General features: G+C 40.2%; 2 protein-coding genes across 4 annotated transcripts in view; one reads left to right on the top strand and one right to left on the bottom strand.

Moving 5' to 3' along the window:
* eral1 (Era-like 12S mitochondrial rRNA chaperone 1) overlaps positions 1-1,087 on the bottom strand; it is a 5,204-nt gene extending 4,117 nt beyond the window's left edge. The window contains exons 1-2 of the mRNA XM_008332359.2: positions 858-1,087; positions 203-237 (exon numbers count right to left, since the gene is read on the bottom strand). Of these exons, the coding sequence (XP_008330581.2) occupies positions 203-237; positions 858-960 (138 nt within the window). The 5' untranslated portion in view covers positions 961-1,087. The remainder of the gene's footprint in view (positions 1-202; positions 238-857) is intronic.
* Positions 1-16,259, top strand: part of fam222ba (family with sequence similarity 222 member Ba) — a 47,988-nt gene that overhangs the window by 6,249 nt on the left and 25,480 nt on the right. The window contains exon 1 of one of the 3 annotated variants that reach the window (XM_008332360.2): positions 4,684-4,829. The exons of the other annotated variants lie outside the window; for them this stretch is intronic. The gene's annotated coding sequence lies outside the window, so the exon portion shown is untranslated. Of the gene's footprint in view, positions 1-4,683; positions 4,830-16,259 lie in introns of those variants that run through there. 3 annotated transcript variants of the gene reach the window in all.

The raw sequence follows: 16,259 nt of genomic DNA, 5'->3' as shown, positions 1-16,259 counted from the left end.
ACAAGATACCTATTACTGCACAGCAGTTTTTTCCGCAGATTCATTCAGTCAGTAATTCTATAGGAATTAAACTTAACTTTCTCTGAGTAGAGTAAGAATTGACGGACACACCGGTGCATAATCCATGCCTTATGGTGTGATAACAAGAGGTGACATCGTGCAAACAGATGAAGTAAAAACCCATATCATATCAGTGTTGTTAAATTTTGGTTGATGTCAGGAATTCCTTTACAATGTCTGTCATCCCACACACAAGCACACATTACATTTAAATACATGCCCTGCATTATTGAACAATACTGCAGCACATTTACTGACACAAGAAAATTGTTTTATTGCATAAATAATAAGAAGAGAGAATGATTGGGTATGAATGAACAGGAGTGTAATTGGTTCCGGGGGGGATCTCCTTTCTTTGCCAGTCTGTAAGATTTACAATTCACTGAATTACTGTCCTGTGATTGGCAGTTTTGATATTTGCATTACTTAGCAACCGTGCAGGTGTACATAATGGAACGTTTTATGTTTGTTTGGAACATGGCTTGAGTTATTAATTTTTTGGTCTATTGTTTTGTTGTATTTTGTCATATAAAGGCCTCTGTACAAATTAGTGAGTAATAAATGTAAATAATAATTAACACAGAAGAAAAACTCGTCCTTTAAACAATACAACAAAAATCTGTTGTCATCATATCGAGCCGTGTCATAGCAACATGCTAATATAGGCGCTGTTATTATTGGCGCTGCAGTGTCACAAGATCAATATCGCTTTCTAATTTATAAAATAGTTGCCTCCTGGGTAAATTTACGTTACTACTTTTAATAATAATAATAAATAATAATAATGAAACACTAACCCGAAATTGGAAACCATAACGCGCTCTCCTGCCGCGAATAGACGACGTTCCTTCTGTTGAGAACGTAAACGCCTCTGATGAAGGAAGAACACACTCTCGACATAAGCCTAAGTTGACTGTTTCCGTTCAACTTTTGCTGCTGCTGGCGATAATATCTGTTTCACATAAGTTGCTTCTACCCACGTTAACATTGACCATAGAGCGACGCCATGTTTTTTGATGAAAATATAACAACTTCCGGTCTGAGTGGTCTACTTCCGTACAATCACTCGTGTCTGTGGATGCCATACTGCTCTCTAGCGGGACGCATAAAGCTCGGTTTTACTCCCGTCCAGAGGCTGGACTAAAACAGGAGGCTGCCTCTTATATTACAAATATTCTATGGAAATAATGCACATACATTTGTGTGCATTATTGTATTTTAAAATATTGTATAATGCGTCTGTCTAATTTGGCTATCGCACATTGATTTTTGCCATTTGTTTTCTGATATTTATATAGATTACTGAAGGTCTACCTTCAGAAACACAAGATCAAAGTATTACTTGCTCTATCAGAAATTATTGTGTATTAATGTGTATATTACTGACTACAAAATGGTTACCTGAAACGGAATGACCGAGTCTACCAAAAATCTTGTCAGACACACACGTTCTTTCATTATACAGCTATATTACATTGACCACCTGATATAATTTTGTAGTTGTTTCAGCCTAACCTGTTTTATAACAGAACAGTGGCCAGTTATGTGTAAAACTCAAATGCAATCAGCCATTGATTTAAAATGAATAAAAGTGTTCAATAATGTATTTAGAGACAAGTAAAACATTTTGCATTGCATTGTAGGATTTAATGAACTAATACCAGTAGAATTTGATTTAACTGAGCAGACTTTCTATCCTGTCCTGTGAGTGAATACATCAGACCTCAGGGTGATTCAATCTCTGTTGTGACAAAGGTTATATTGAGTACCCAGAGACTGAGGAAACATTGGGTTCACTCAGTCGCCCTATAATCATTTAATACTGATTCAGAATGATATGCATCTGCAATGTCAATTACACCAGAGTGACGCAGCTTGGATGAGAAATACTGGCTACTGTGGTGTTTTTGTCTTTACCGTATTCTATATGTATTCTATAATAACTAGGCAGTGGTCTCACTACAGTGTGTCAGTGATACAGGTAACTCACAATCTGTTATCTTCTTACTCTAAAAGCTCAGCAGCAGGGGGAGGGAAACAGAAATGGAGCTTTTAGCAGACACTTACTGCCAAATTTCAATTGAGCCAGAAAGCAAAGGGATATTTTTGGATCAGTAATGTTTGAACTTTCTTTCTCTATCTGCCCCTTCCCACTCTTGTACTCTTAAAATCATTCAAGGTCTTCTACAGTAGTTCCCTCCGGGCCTTTCCTCACATGGCCATTTCATGTGGGAGTATATGAGAGTTCCTGTATTTCTATGAGTGCATTGACTTTGGCCTTCAGAAAGATCTCTCTCGTTTTTTTTTTTTTTTGTTTTTTTTTCTAAAAGGCAAAAATGCTTTGCCTGCAGACCATTCAATCGTAAGCTGTTGTCGATTAACGAGCACTTGCCAATTTGATTAAGCAGAGTAGCACAGCAATGAAAGAGTTCTCTCTTTGCACACGCCTAACCATATCGTGAATACAAATTCAACTGAACATGTACAGTATATTAACGTGGTATTTGGTCTTACCTTCCAGAATACACAGATCTTTGTTGTTTGCCGGTAAAAAATGAGTGATGTTGTGATGTCGAGTGTGTGCTCTGGAAACCTCTCCCCTGTTGATTTGCTAATAATACAACCCGGAATTAGACATGTACTGGTTGGCAGCGTCTTTACTGAGAACTTGCAGCTTACGAGGAATAACAAAGTTCATGCAATAGGAAGCCTAAGCCATGGGGGTATGTCAACGGGGGAGCACAGGTGGGAAAAACAATCTGTCTTTAATGCATCTGTCAATCCATCACGGGTGATTGTGGCGAGAGGCACGATGCTGCACAGCTGCACTGTCTGCCAATTAAACAGCAGCTTTGTTCATGCTGAGAAGTCTTGAAACAGTTGTGTTATTTGTAACTGATTGCACCGACTAACGAATTGACCGACGCAATTTTTCACATCTGATGAATGATGCCGCAAAAGTCCCTCAAGGTCCCACAATTCTGCAATCAATTCTAAGTCTTGTTCCAACTGTTTTTTTTTTTTAAAGAGGCGAAAGAGGTAGCTGTTAAACTACCTATATGGGTCACACTGATGCTCTGATTGTACAATCTTTGTCTCAGTAGGGGAGGTGTAGGGGGAAAAAATTCATTCTAGACTTGCAATTGATAGGACTTGTCTGTGGAGTGGATCGATAATGCCTCCCATTGAAATCATCAATCAGGGCAGTGCTGAATATAAAAAGTGTAATTAGGAACAGCGTTCTTAAACATCCTGTATTGATGTCTCCTTCGGTAAGGAGAAAGACACCATTCTGCATCATTAACTTTGTATTATTGCCTGATGGAGCCTGCTGCTGCTGCTACTTCCCCAACTGCTGAACTCAGAGCGCTGTGTGTGATTGGGCTTTCAAACCAAATTCTATGACCAAATTCTCTGCTCTTTCACTTGCTGATAGGGGAAGTGAAGCTTGCAGCCTTTAATTGGCTAGAGTGTGTAGTGGGCCTCCGGTCCAAACTGGAACCTTCTGCCCTAGAGTTATTCTTCACAATGCTGTAATTACTAAGTATTGGGATAAAAAAAAAACCCATCTTTTTTGATTGCTTTCAGCAAGTTTTTATGAAACAACATACAGGGTTTACACCCGCACATGTGATTCCAAAACCGGTGTTTAGTGTGATCCATCTGTCTCTTGGTAGTAGTAATAACAGTATCAATACTGTGTAGATGGCAGGTGGGCAATTGTAATGGAGTAATTTGTTTTAGTTGTCACAGAAATATAACTCTTTGATTACAGAGCTACACACATCAGGCTGCACAAATAGAACATTTCATCAAATCCCAAAGCATGTGACACTATTGACTGTGGAGGTTTCACACTGGCTTTCATTTTGCCCGCAAGATGCATTATACAATACGCGAAGCGCTCAATGAAACAAACGCCAGTGCAAAACAACTCTAGGCCAATGTCGTGCCCATAGCTTAATTATAACTTATATTTGAACCAATAAAACGTTTGGCCAAAGACAAAAAAAATGTACTTGTTGTCATTTTCAGAAGAACATGGTCACATCAAACTAGTTGTAAATAGCTAAGGACATTTCTTTCTCTAATAGGTAGGTAGGTAGATAGATAGATAGATAGATAGATAGATAGATAGATAGATAGATAGATAGATAGATAGATAGATAGATAGATAGATAGATAGATAGAATGTATACAAATATAATTGTAAACATAGAAATACAATAGAATTCGAGATTGTGGTTATTGCACTGACTGTTGTTGATACCTACTTTTGCCTAGTTGATGGATATTTGGTCTGTAGCCATCTGTTTACCAGTGAGTGTGCCACCGCAGGGCATCTCAATTGATTCTTTAACTCTACCTCCAAACTGTCAAAACTGAACTAATTCATCATGTGGCTTTTTGAGCTCTTCGGGTCTAGTTCCACGTAATGGTTTCAGTGGTGTATACACTAATTAGGGTTAAATTATCTTTCCCAGTGTACTTTTTACATTTAAAATGTATTATTATTATTATCCTTTCCACTGCCCAACGTACGTATGCCGCATTGTCCAATCAAAACGGTCGTTGACTGTACCTTTAAATCGTCATCTGCTCTGCTCACAGCTTAGTCGGGAAGTCTCTCAGCACTGAGCATGCGTCGAAAGTTGCTGCCGCAGACAGAAGCAGCAGTGATTCGGCAGCACAGGGCAACGGCAGAAATTCAGTCCCTTTTGAACCATGGTGATGTACTAAATGATGCATTTTTGCCGAGAGAACGGAGAGTAAGTAGTCGCCTGATACAAATCTGCTTGCCGCGCGTTACTGTGTGTATTGTTCCCCAGAGTGTGGATCAAATGTCAGGAAAGGTTGAGAAGGCAACAATGGGACTGGCAATGTTATAATGAGAGTGGCTGCTAGGTTAGCTGTAGCCAGCAGGCTGGACAGTCAGTCAGCTGGTCTGTAACAACAGCAGCACCAGCAGCAGGTTCACTGACTGTCCGGGCTCTATTATGTTTGTCAGACACAGAACTGTGTTGCTCCCTCAGTCCAGCTGCTCTTGTGTTTCCGAGCTTTGTAAGCCAGTAGTTCACAAAGATAATGTTGTGTCTGATACTCTTGCAGTCGTTTCATCTCTGTAAATCACGTGAATGTGTTGCTGTCAGTTTTTTTTTTTTAGAAAAATCGTTTGTCTGAAGCTGAAGTTAAGAGTGGGCTCGCACGGTTATCTGTTTGAGCCCTGCAGCTTCCACTAACTTGTCTCCCACACTGTGAGATCTACTCGTTCGGGACGTTCGCAAGTGTGGCTGTCTCTCTCTGGTGAAAAAATACTGGCACCTGCAGAGGCACAAGTGTTAAAGGTGATAACAAAAGGTTGACGTCACCGGGCTCGTCCTGATCCTGCCGCACAACCTCGACCACTGAGGGAAAAGAGGAGGTGGAGTAGTTTGAGAGGAGGAGGGCACCTCTGTCTTTTTTGCTATAGCGTCTAATGGTTCACGTATGGGAGGGGGGGGGGTCTTTCTCTGATCAAATTTCTCTTATTCTAAGGGTGCACTTAACTAATGGGATAATATCGATGTTCTCAAGAATGATCTGTACACGGCGGAATGTAAACGTTGCCACGGCGTGTCCGCGATGAGTTTGGCTGCTCTGACTCTGCCATTATGACTGTTATTGTACCATAAAGATATGGAGCCTGGGAGTTGTGGTCCAGACGCGCTTGAGTGACCGTTCTGACTCTGGACGTGGTCATCTTTTACTCTGATGCACGCAGTAAGAAGACCAAACGGGAATGTTGTAGAACAGAGACATTTGACTCAAATCCATCAACTTATCAGTCTGCAATTGCATTAGCGCAGAACTAGAACAAACCAATGTTGTTTCTGTTGGAAAAGGTTACGCAATTACTTAAGTTGGTCTGAATTGAAGCAGCAACAATGACAGGAGTACGTTAGCTTCTTATGATTATTGTCTCCGGGTACATCTCCAGGCTTTTTTTTTTTTTTTTTTTAAATTCTTTTTTGTGTGACAAATTTTTTTGTGACAACCAGAAATGAAAGTAAAATAATAAATTTTTTTTTTTTTTAAATTCTCTTTTGTGTGACCAATTGTTTTGTGACAACCAGTAATGTAAGTAAAATACTAAATTTTGCATTGCATTTAGGTGTATTTTTCCAAATGATAAATGTTTGTTTGTCCTAATGGTGTACTAAATACAGTCTGGGTCATTTTAATTTTGAATTTTCTAAAACAACAGTAGCAAGATTGGCTCGGCTTTTGTTAGAATGCGCACATTGATCCGGACCAAATCTATGAACAAACATTCTACAATGTAAACTTAATCAACTTAATCTATGCCCCATTATGCCGTGATTCCCCCCCGAACAATGACGAAATATTTGGTCCAAGCAAATCTTCTCTCACTCTGTAAAATGCAGTTTGTCTCTTGATTGACGACAGACAGTCAGACAACCGAAAGAATAGAAGTGTTGTGATGCAAAGTCACCTTAAAAAGGCAACGGTCGGAGCTCAATTGCCAGGATCACTTGATTGTATTGTGAGTGTATGTCGTGCAGTGTGTTTTGCTAAATGCTAATCAGCATAGGAATGAATGCACTGATTTGATGCTGTGCAGCTGTTCAAAGTGCACGATTCTCCTTTTTTTTTTTTCTATAAGTCATGAGCAGTTGACTCCGTGTCTCTCTGTCACTGCAAACTTTGTCATTAGTGACGGGAAAACTGCCAGGAGAAGGTCCATATTATTTACATTACATGTAACTTTAATTGGATCATAATAATGTAAGGATTGTATACATGTAGTGATATTTATATTTTCAAAAGAGCCATATTTGTGATGCCGGTTTAGGTACATACATACATGCTTGATTTATAATTTCCTGATTTAGTGTATATTGATGTGCAACACGCACATTGGTACTTTGCCGTACTGCAGCTGTTTGCCTTGTACTACAGACTATAAACGACTACGGCAGTGGTTCTCAAACTGTGGTACGCGTACCACCAGATTATGAAATAGGATGTCTGGTCTTTTTATTTATTTACTTGTTTGTTTGTTTGTTTTTTTGCTGCAATGCAAGTCTGCTTGCGTAAGCACAGGCAGCACAGAATCATGGGATCACTTGCAAGTTGAACGCGGAACGAGCAGGGGAATTCTAATGCTGGTCATTGGTTGGTTTTCTCAGGTTGTACAGAGTATAAAAAGTTTGAGAACCACTGGACTATGGTATTGTACCCTGTAGCTGCTGCTCGAGGTCCCATCACAGCCCTTAACAAGATAAATTGTGTTTTAAGATTTGTTTGCATACATTTTTCTCATCTTTTTTGACTTCTGAACAAGTGGCAAAAAAGTATTTGTGAGTGATTTTTTTTTTGTTTTTTGTTTGCGAACAAATCAATCGTGCTCAGCACCTCATACCAAAGTCCAGATGTTTTTTTTGTTTTGTCTTTTTCGGAAGAACAGTAACTGATGGATTATTATCACAAAAAAAAGGTAGCCATCTTTCAGACAGTAATAGTAACAGGACAAACATCAAAGCTCAACGTTATTTCCTCGAGGCTTCAGAGGAATAAGTAGCGTGTGTGTGTGAATAGCAGATCCAAAGGTAAAAGGATGAACCTGAGAACTTGAGCAGCTTTTATGTTTAAGCTGTCGGAGAGCTCATTAAACACATTGATTAGTCACGATCTTGATTGTTGACTGCAAAATGTCACAGCAAACCAGCATATCTTCTGCACTATAACAGGCCGCTTAATTGATGTCTACGATTTTATTTCAGCCATTCGTTTTTACTCGGATTTTCTAGGATGCTTGAAGAGGAAATGTTTGGGGCTGCAGTGTTGCAATGTAAATAAACATCATCATCTATCAGGCTCAGGATTTTCATCTAGTCCCCGACCCTAGTTTGAGGATTTGTCAGGAAAGACATCCAACATAAAACCTCTGCCAAATCACTATACAGAATAATACTGCGGGGACCCCAGATGAAGGGAAAAGCCAAAAGTAATTCTGCTTGAATTGTGTATCCACCGAGCCCACCCCAATGTCCACCCCTACGGCAGAAAGGTCTAAGACCTCTTAATTCTCTTGTGTAATCTATGAGGTTTTTCTGCATAAGTGGTGTTCGTCTTTCTGTCCTTCGTTGATTTTAATGATCAGTTTTGGTTGAATACTGGACACTTGCTAAAGGTAGTACAAAATTGTTCCTAAGCCTTTGAATTTTTTTTTCTCTACCTTGGACAAATATGTTTCAGGTTCAGATGATTCAGATGATCTGAATCTGCCAGTCATCGCCGTTTCTCAGTGCCCTGATCACTAATGCACCACTAGGGCAGCTGTTAAAGAGTCTTCTCAACCATATGAATCTAGGTCCAGTAACTGGTCAGTTAGACAAGAAGCAGATGTTTGCTAGCCTTTGTAAGAGTGAGCAAAGTCAGAAGAGTGAGGGTCAACTGCAGGTCAGATTAGATGTTTTTAGGGAACCACATGGTTACTAGAATTTCCTCTCAGAAGAAACTTCCCCACAACAGGGCTCATGATATGGTCATAAGCAACAACTTCACTACATTTTGGAATAGTTTCATAAAGACTTTGTCTTTGTCAACTCCATTTTACTCTTATTCTTGTTTTTGCTCCCGATGGGTAGTTTGGCTAATATATATATAGCGGCAAGGATTTAAGTTTCGAAGCACTGCAACCTGATGTTACAAACCTCAAAGAGCGTCCTTAAATTGTTGCGTTAGGCTTCAGGGCTATCGGAGGAATCTGAACCTCCTGGTGACATCTACAGCTAAAGCAGCAGTCAGATCAGCAGGATAATAGGGGCTTGGTTTAGGGGCTACGTCTGTCTGATTGCGCTTGTTGGAGGCTTTTTAGAGACAGGGTTGTTTATCAGCCAAAATCTCACTGGAGAAGCAGAAGAGTGAGACAGATAGGGATTATCTGTATATGACACGAGATAAGGGTGTCTCTCAGTGGGATCACTGACACAGCCGCAGACAATCTCCATCCTCATGCCTTCTGAAAAAGAGGTAGCCGCGCAAGTCCGATGTCAATCTAAGGTAATCTGAACAGATTCCATTCGCGTGTCCACAGTTATTGCCACGGTTTTCCATTGTCCATGCCAACTGTACATATCAGGGCGTCATTATTCACAACCACTGGGACTTGGAGTCTGACCGAGTCTGCGGGGTTAGAGACAATGCAATAACATCATGTGCAAGGGGGAAAAAAGGGGAGAATGAACTCAGAAAGTGTCATAATTGGCACAGAGAGAAGATGAACTACTACGGATTTATAGAAGGAGGATGTATGAAGTGATCGTGAATAGCTGGGCTTTATTCGTAATATTCTAGAAGCGTTATCTTTTTTTAAGGCTTTTAGCTCTAGCTTAGCACTCTGCTCACAAGCTCTAGTGTTTTTTTTTTTTCATTAAATACAAGTGGCGAGGTGAAATTACCAATAAAGTATGTTTTTTTAGTATGAGTTGATCAACCATGCACTAGTGCTAAGTGATGAATTTATTATTAATCCTGGGTCTAAAAGCTGTGGCGGGGTCTAATGAAGGCTAAACTAAGAGGGTCGCTTTTAAGAAGTCATCAGTACAAGGCATTTTGTGTTTATCATCAGTTGCACTACTGCTGCGGGCATCAGTGTGTGGGTGCGTGTTTTTATTTTTTTTTTATTTTTATTTTTTTTCTCTGTGAGCGACCAGTGTGTTGGAAACTGAGTGGGGGGGCCCCTTTATAACCTAACCCCTTGGTCCTCTTTGCCACCATTGTTGAACACAATGAATAGAATTGCCATGCCTTAAAAAAGTAACCAGATGACATTCTTCCTGTTGTTCAAAGGGCCCCGGGGTTATGTTGTGGAAAGTGGCTGAAAGGTTGAGCCAAGCCTGTGACCTTTGGAGGCAAATCTCTGGCATGTCACTCACTGCCTGCGTGAAGCAAATGCTGGCCTTTCCTTGTGATAGCCGTGTATTGTACAAACAAGGCAGGCGGGTCTCTTAAGGTTTGCATCTGCTAAACTCTAGGTTAACCTGTTTATTAAACCTCTACAGTAAAGGACTGCATGTCGTCTTGCTGAGGCTGTATTGAATCAATATTCCAAACGGGCAGTGTGTCCTGACACCTACATTGTCCAAACAATCTCCCTTGTCCTGTGTCTGGGCCGTCTGTACACAGACATGTGGCATAAGCAGCCCCCTTGTCCTGCATGTCAAAATGCCCCGCTGCTGTGGAAGCAAAAGGGATGAATTAGAGAGGCAGTAAACATCAGAGAGGCTCACAAACTAGTCTATATTGTTTATGTCTCCATGCACCAGTGCATTAGCTGTCATTAGTCAGTATAAGCAATTCTCATCTCCATACACTCTGGTGTATCAATTGTCCTCGGCTTGTATTAACTATCTTTACCTCACTTTGGGGGTAACAGCTGTCTTTAGCTAGTATTAGTTATCCTTAGCTCCATACACTCTTGTGTATTAGCCAGAGGTGGGACCAAGTCATTGCTTTGCAAGTCATAAGTAAGTCTCAAGTCTTTGCACTCGAGTCCGAGTCAAGTCTCAAGTCAAGACAGGCAAAGTCCGAGTCGAGTCCAAGTCAAGCCTAAAAAGGGTCAAGTCAAGTCCCAAGTCCTGCCGTTTCTGTTTTCGAGTCCTTTTAAACAAAAATAATAATATATTTACACAGATCACTTTGGGTTTTGGAGAAAGTATCAAGTCTTGTCGAGTCAAAGGGCTCAAGTCCAAGTGAAGTCACGAGTCTTTGATGTTAAAGTCCAAGTCGAGTTGCAAGTCTCTTTATATTTTGTCAAGTCGAGTCGAAAGTCATCAAATTGATGACTCGAGTCCAAGTCATGTGACTTGAGTCCACACCTCTGGTATTAGCTGCTTTTAGCTAGTATTAGTTATCCTTAGCTCCGTACACTCTTGTGTAGTAGCCAGAGGTGGGACCAAGTCATTGCTTTGCAAGTCATAAGTAAGTCTCAAGTCTTTGCACTCGAGTCCGAGTCAAGTCTCAAGTCAAGACAGGCAAAGTCCGAGTCGAGTCCAAGTCAAGACTAAAAAGGGTCAAGTCAAGTCCCAAGTCCTGCTGTTTCTGTTTCGAGTCCTTTTAAACAAAATAATAATATATTTACACAGATCACTTTGGGTTTCGGAGAAAGTATCGAGTCTTGTCCAGTCAAAGGGCTCAAGTCCAAGTGAAGTCACGAGTCATTGATGTTAAAGTCCAAGTCGAGTTGCAAGTCTCTTTACATTTTGTCAAGTCGAGTCGAAAGTCATCAAATTGATGGCTCCAGTCCAAGCCATGTGACTTGAGTCCACACCTCTGGTATTAGCTGCTTTTAGCTAGTATTAGTTATCCTTAGCTCCGTACACTCTTGTGTAGTAGCCAGAGGTGGGACCAAGTCATTGCTTTGCAAGTCATAAGTAAGTCTCAAGTCTTTGCACTCGAGTCCGAGTCAAGTCTCAAGTCAAGACAGGTAAAGTCCGAGTCGAGTCCAAGTCAAGACTAAAAAGGGTCAAGTCAAGTCCCAAGTCCTGCTGTTTCTGTTTCGAGTCCTTTTAAACAAAATAATAATATATTTACACAGATCACTTTGGGTTTTGGAGAAAGTATCGAGTCTTGTCGAGTCAAAGGGCTCAAGTCCAAGTGAAGTCACGAGTCTTTGATGTTAAAGTCCAAGTCGAGTTGCAAGTCTCTTTACGTTTTGTCAAGTCGAGTCTAAAGTCATTAAATTGATGGCTCGAGTCCAAGTCATGTGACTTGAGTCCACACCTCTGGTATTAGCTGCTTTTAGCTAGTATTAGTTATCCTTAGCTCCATACACTCTTGTGTATTAGCCAGAGGTGGGACCAAGTCATTGCTTTGCAAGTCATAAGTAAGTCTCAAGTCTTTGCACTCGAGTCCGAGTCAAGTCTCAAGTCAAGACTAAAAAGTGTCAAGTCCCAAGTCCTGCCGTTTCTGTTTTCGAGTCCTTTTAAACAAAAATAATAATATATTTACACAGATCACTTTGGGTTTCGGAGAAAGTATCGAGTCTTGTCCAGTCAAAGGGCTCAAGTCCAAGTGAAGTCACGAGTCATTGATGTTAAAGTCCAAGTCGAGTTGCAAGTCTCTTTACATTTTGTCAAGTCGAGTCGAAAGTCATCAAATTGATGGCTCGAGTCCAAGCCATGTGACTTGAGTCCACACCTCTGGTATTAGCTGCTTTTAGCTAGTATTAGTTATCCTTAGCTCCGTACACTCTTGTGTATTAGCCAGAGGTGGGTCCAAGTCATTGCTTTGCAAGTCATAAGTAAGCCTCACGTCTTTGCACGCGAGTCCGAGTCAAGTCTCAAGTCAAGACAGGTAAAGTCCGAGTCGAGTCCAAGTCAAGCCTAAAAAGGGTCAAGTCAAGTCCCAAGTCCTGCTGTTTCTGTTTCGAGTCCTTTTAAACAAAAATAATAATATATTTACACAGATCACTTTGGGTTTTGGAGAAAGTATCGAGTCTTGTCGAGTCAAAGGGCTCAAGTCCAAGTGAAGTCACGAGTCATTGATGTTAAAGTCCAAGTCGAGTTGCAAGTCTCTTTATATTTTGTCAAGTCGAGTCGAAAGTCATCAAATTGATGACTCGAGTCCAAGTCATGTGACTTGAGTCCACACCTCTGGTATTAGCTGCTTTTAGCTAGTGTTAGTTATCCTTAGCTCCATACACTCTTGTGTATTAGCCAGAGGTGGGACCAAGTCATTGCTTTGCAAGTCATAAGTAAGCCTCACGTCTTTGCACGCGAGTCCGAGTCAAGTCTCAAGTCAAGACAGGCAAAGTCCGAGTCGAGTCCAAGTCAAGACTAAAAAGGGTCAAGTCAAGTCCCAAGTCCTGCTGTTTCTGTTTCGAGTCCTTTTAAACAAAAATAATAATATATTTACACAGATCACTTTGGGTTTCGGAGAAAGTATCGAGTCTTGTCCAGTCAAAGGGCTCAAGTCCAAGTGAAGTCACGAGTCATTGATGTTAAAGTCCAAGTCGAGTTGCAAGTCTCTTTATATTTTGTCAAGTCGAGTCGAAAGTCATCAAATTGATGGCTCCAGTCCAAGCCATGTGACTTGAGTCCACACCTCTGGTATTAGCTGCTTTTAGCTAGTATTAGTTATCTTCAGCTCCATATTAGCTGTTCAGGAATGGGCAAAGATGCAGTTGTTGCTCTGCAGGGTTCATGTTGGCTAATAACAGTTTACAGTTCAATTCTCTAGTCGGACTCAGCTGAGCAAAAGTCAAGACAGTCACATTTTTCTTTAGAGTTATGCGACCATATTCAAATGTGTGGTGCACTGTTATTATGAGCCGTTGCTCTACCTGCACACTGTATGTCATTTCTGCAGGTACATTAATGTTTATCTACCTGATTCTAATAATAATAATATTAATAATAATTTAAACAGCAGCTTAGTTAATCTTTTATTTTTTATTTTTTACCAACACTTGACATCGCTTTAGGCAGCTTAGTTAATCTTTTAATTTTTTTTTTTTTTACCAACACTTGACATCGCTTTACCGTTAAAGCATTATTTTTATTTTCAATTATTTTCTTTCTTAGGAGCTGGTGAGCCGGGAAAAAGAAAACATGTCAAGTTTTTTTTCAAAGAGACCTTTGTCAGACATCGTTCAACACTTAATGATTGGCATATCTTGCCATTTCCCCGCTTTTGTTTGCAGCTATTGACTTTAAATGCACAGTGTGAAATTGACCATTATACAGTATGTGTTGTGTTTGAAATGAAAATGTCAGGAGTAGTAACAGAAGGACATGAAGGGGTAGATGTAGAGGCTGAGTTGTAATTCGAAAGACATACTTGAAAGTACTTGTGTGTTGACCCATCATGAGGCCGGGTGTAGCCTATGTCTTTAAATATGCTCTAGTTTGGGAAAAGCTGACGTGCTGGCTGTGAGTTTTACCTTTATTTGAATGAATCCAATTAAAGATGTCACCACACAAACACCTACTGTATTATTCTTCATACATCTCTGAGTCTCTCCATATAAATGGATGGATTGCTTGCTTGGTTCTTCTTGGTCAACTTTGCACATTACCTTCACGTGCTGTGCTGTTTAGCAGGACTCTATCTATCAGCAGGTCCCTGATAGATAGCCATCGCAATGGTGAGATTTACATTAACTCATGGCATGGACACCGTGGTTAGCAGCTGCAGTCTGCAAGAAGTAGGGAGCGTAATATTCTTGATCTAATTACTAGGTGACATTTCAGGCAGCGTGATGTGTGATTTAACCTCTTGTCAGAGGCTATAAAAGGAAGCTGGGTTAATCTTCCCGGCAACCTCTTTTCTCGAGCACGGAAGAGTGCTTTTAAATTTCCATTTCCCGTGAACTTGTTAAAAAAAAAAAAAAAAAAAAAAAGCAAAAGCACTTTATCCCAGAGCAATGTGCGACAACCGCAGTGCTGCAGATTTTTTTTTCTAAAAAAAAAAAAAAAAAAAAATCTCTGAAAGCATGAGATCTTTGACCTCTGAATGGCAGCAGCAGCTTGTTTGTAGGGCCTTTATATATTTTGTCCATTTGAAGCTGTCCCTCTCGATTTTGTGTGTTTCCACTTGCACCCTTTTTTTTTTTAAGGCAGCATTCACACACAAGTGGATCGTAAGGATTGGAACATGAGCACGGCATACAGAATTGTAAGTGGAATCCAGAGGCATAACTTAATGCTTAAACAATTCTTTGGTCTTGTAGGGATTAGTGCCTAGAGCTCACCATGGCCCTTTTTCTCTCTTTTCTGCAGGCTGGGTTTTGAGGCTAATGGCCACGGCCTAACCCGGCTCTGTGTGGAGAACTGCACACACACACACACAACCCCTCACTATGCTCCATTGCCTTTCAATGCCTAACCACTCTTCTCGCCTTTTGTTATTGAGAACAATTGGAATGATGGATTATAAAATTAAATACAGACCCTAGCATTTGTGGCCACCCTGTCTCAAAGTGTCATTCGTTTTTGGTGTGTCATTAACCTAGTTCGAAATGGTCACCAGGTTCGCTCTTTGTCTTTTGACACTATTGCAAAAGTGAATCTCAGCATATTTTAGTTTTGTTTTTTGTTTTTTTTATTGAACTAAGTGTGCCTTTTTGGGGTTTTTTTTCTGTTTGTTAAGAACAAACTGTGCCTTTTTTTGTTTTTTTTCTGTTTGTTAAGAACAAACAAGGTGATCTTACTAATTTAACGTAATGCTACTGTCGGATAGCTCAGGACACAGCTGCCAAACATGTACAGTCGGTGCAAAGTTTGTATCTACCGTAGATACATTCTAATTCTAAAGCCTACTAAAAAAAAAAAAAATTAGTGTTTGAGAATACTTTTAAGTAAACAATCTGAATAATAAATAATACGTTTTCATTCTGCCAGAGGCATGGGAATGATAGAATTAGATTAAAATGATTAACTTTTTAGTGTTATCTTCTGCAACTTACACTGTATTTGATTATTATTGTTTAAATGTGTGAAAACATTGTTTGGATTTTACTTGTTGTATTTTAAAGCTACGGAGTAGCTCGGCAAGTGATGACTAGTCACAAAAACATTAAACCCTCAAACTTGTGCTCATGTCTTACAAAATAAGGTTTTACCTTAGCTCCAGTGTGTCCATACTAGAGGGCCCACTTTCTTGTGCTTACTTTACCCCCACCCCAACTTTACCGTGTTGTGTTTAGCGGTGGAAGGATTGCTGTGCTCTGTAGATACACTAATTAGCCGGACTGGTAGATCTAGCAGAAGGTCACTCCCGGTGCTTAAGTAATAAAAAATGATACGTTACGCTGGCGTGAAACTGGCGATGCTGAGATTCCTAGCTGAAACGATGAGAGCTCACGCAATAACCAGTAACAGCACTTATGCATACTCCGTTCTCACATTGGTGGTGTGGTGTTGGCAAAAAGGTTAGTTGTTCTCAGATGACAGTTGTAGTATATACACTGCCTGGCCAAAAAAACAAAAAAAGTCGCCACCTGGATTTAGCTAAGCAAATAGGTTGCGAGCCTCCTGATTATCTTTCAGCTGGCAACAAGTTATTTAACCCCAACTGGTGCAATGAGTTGCTTCTCATTTCCTAAACAACCATGTGTCGAAAGACACATCCCGTGGTCGTGGAAAAGATGTTAGTTTGTCTGAGAAGGGTCAAATCATTGGCATGCATCAAGC

The sequence above is a fragment of the Cynoglossus semilaevis genome, chromosome 19, assembly GCF_000523025.1.
Source record: "Cynoglossus semilaevis isolate Cse_v1.0 chromosome 19, Cse_v1.0, whole genome shotgun sequence".
Lineage (NCBI taxonomy): Eukaryota > Metazoa > Chordata > Actinopteri > Pleuronectiformes > Cynoglossidae > Cynoglossus > Cynoglossus semilaevis.
The sequence above is the reverse complement of the archived record's forward strand: the minus strand, read 5'-3'. Positions and strand labels throughout refer to the sequence as shown.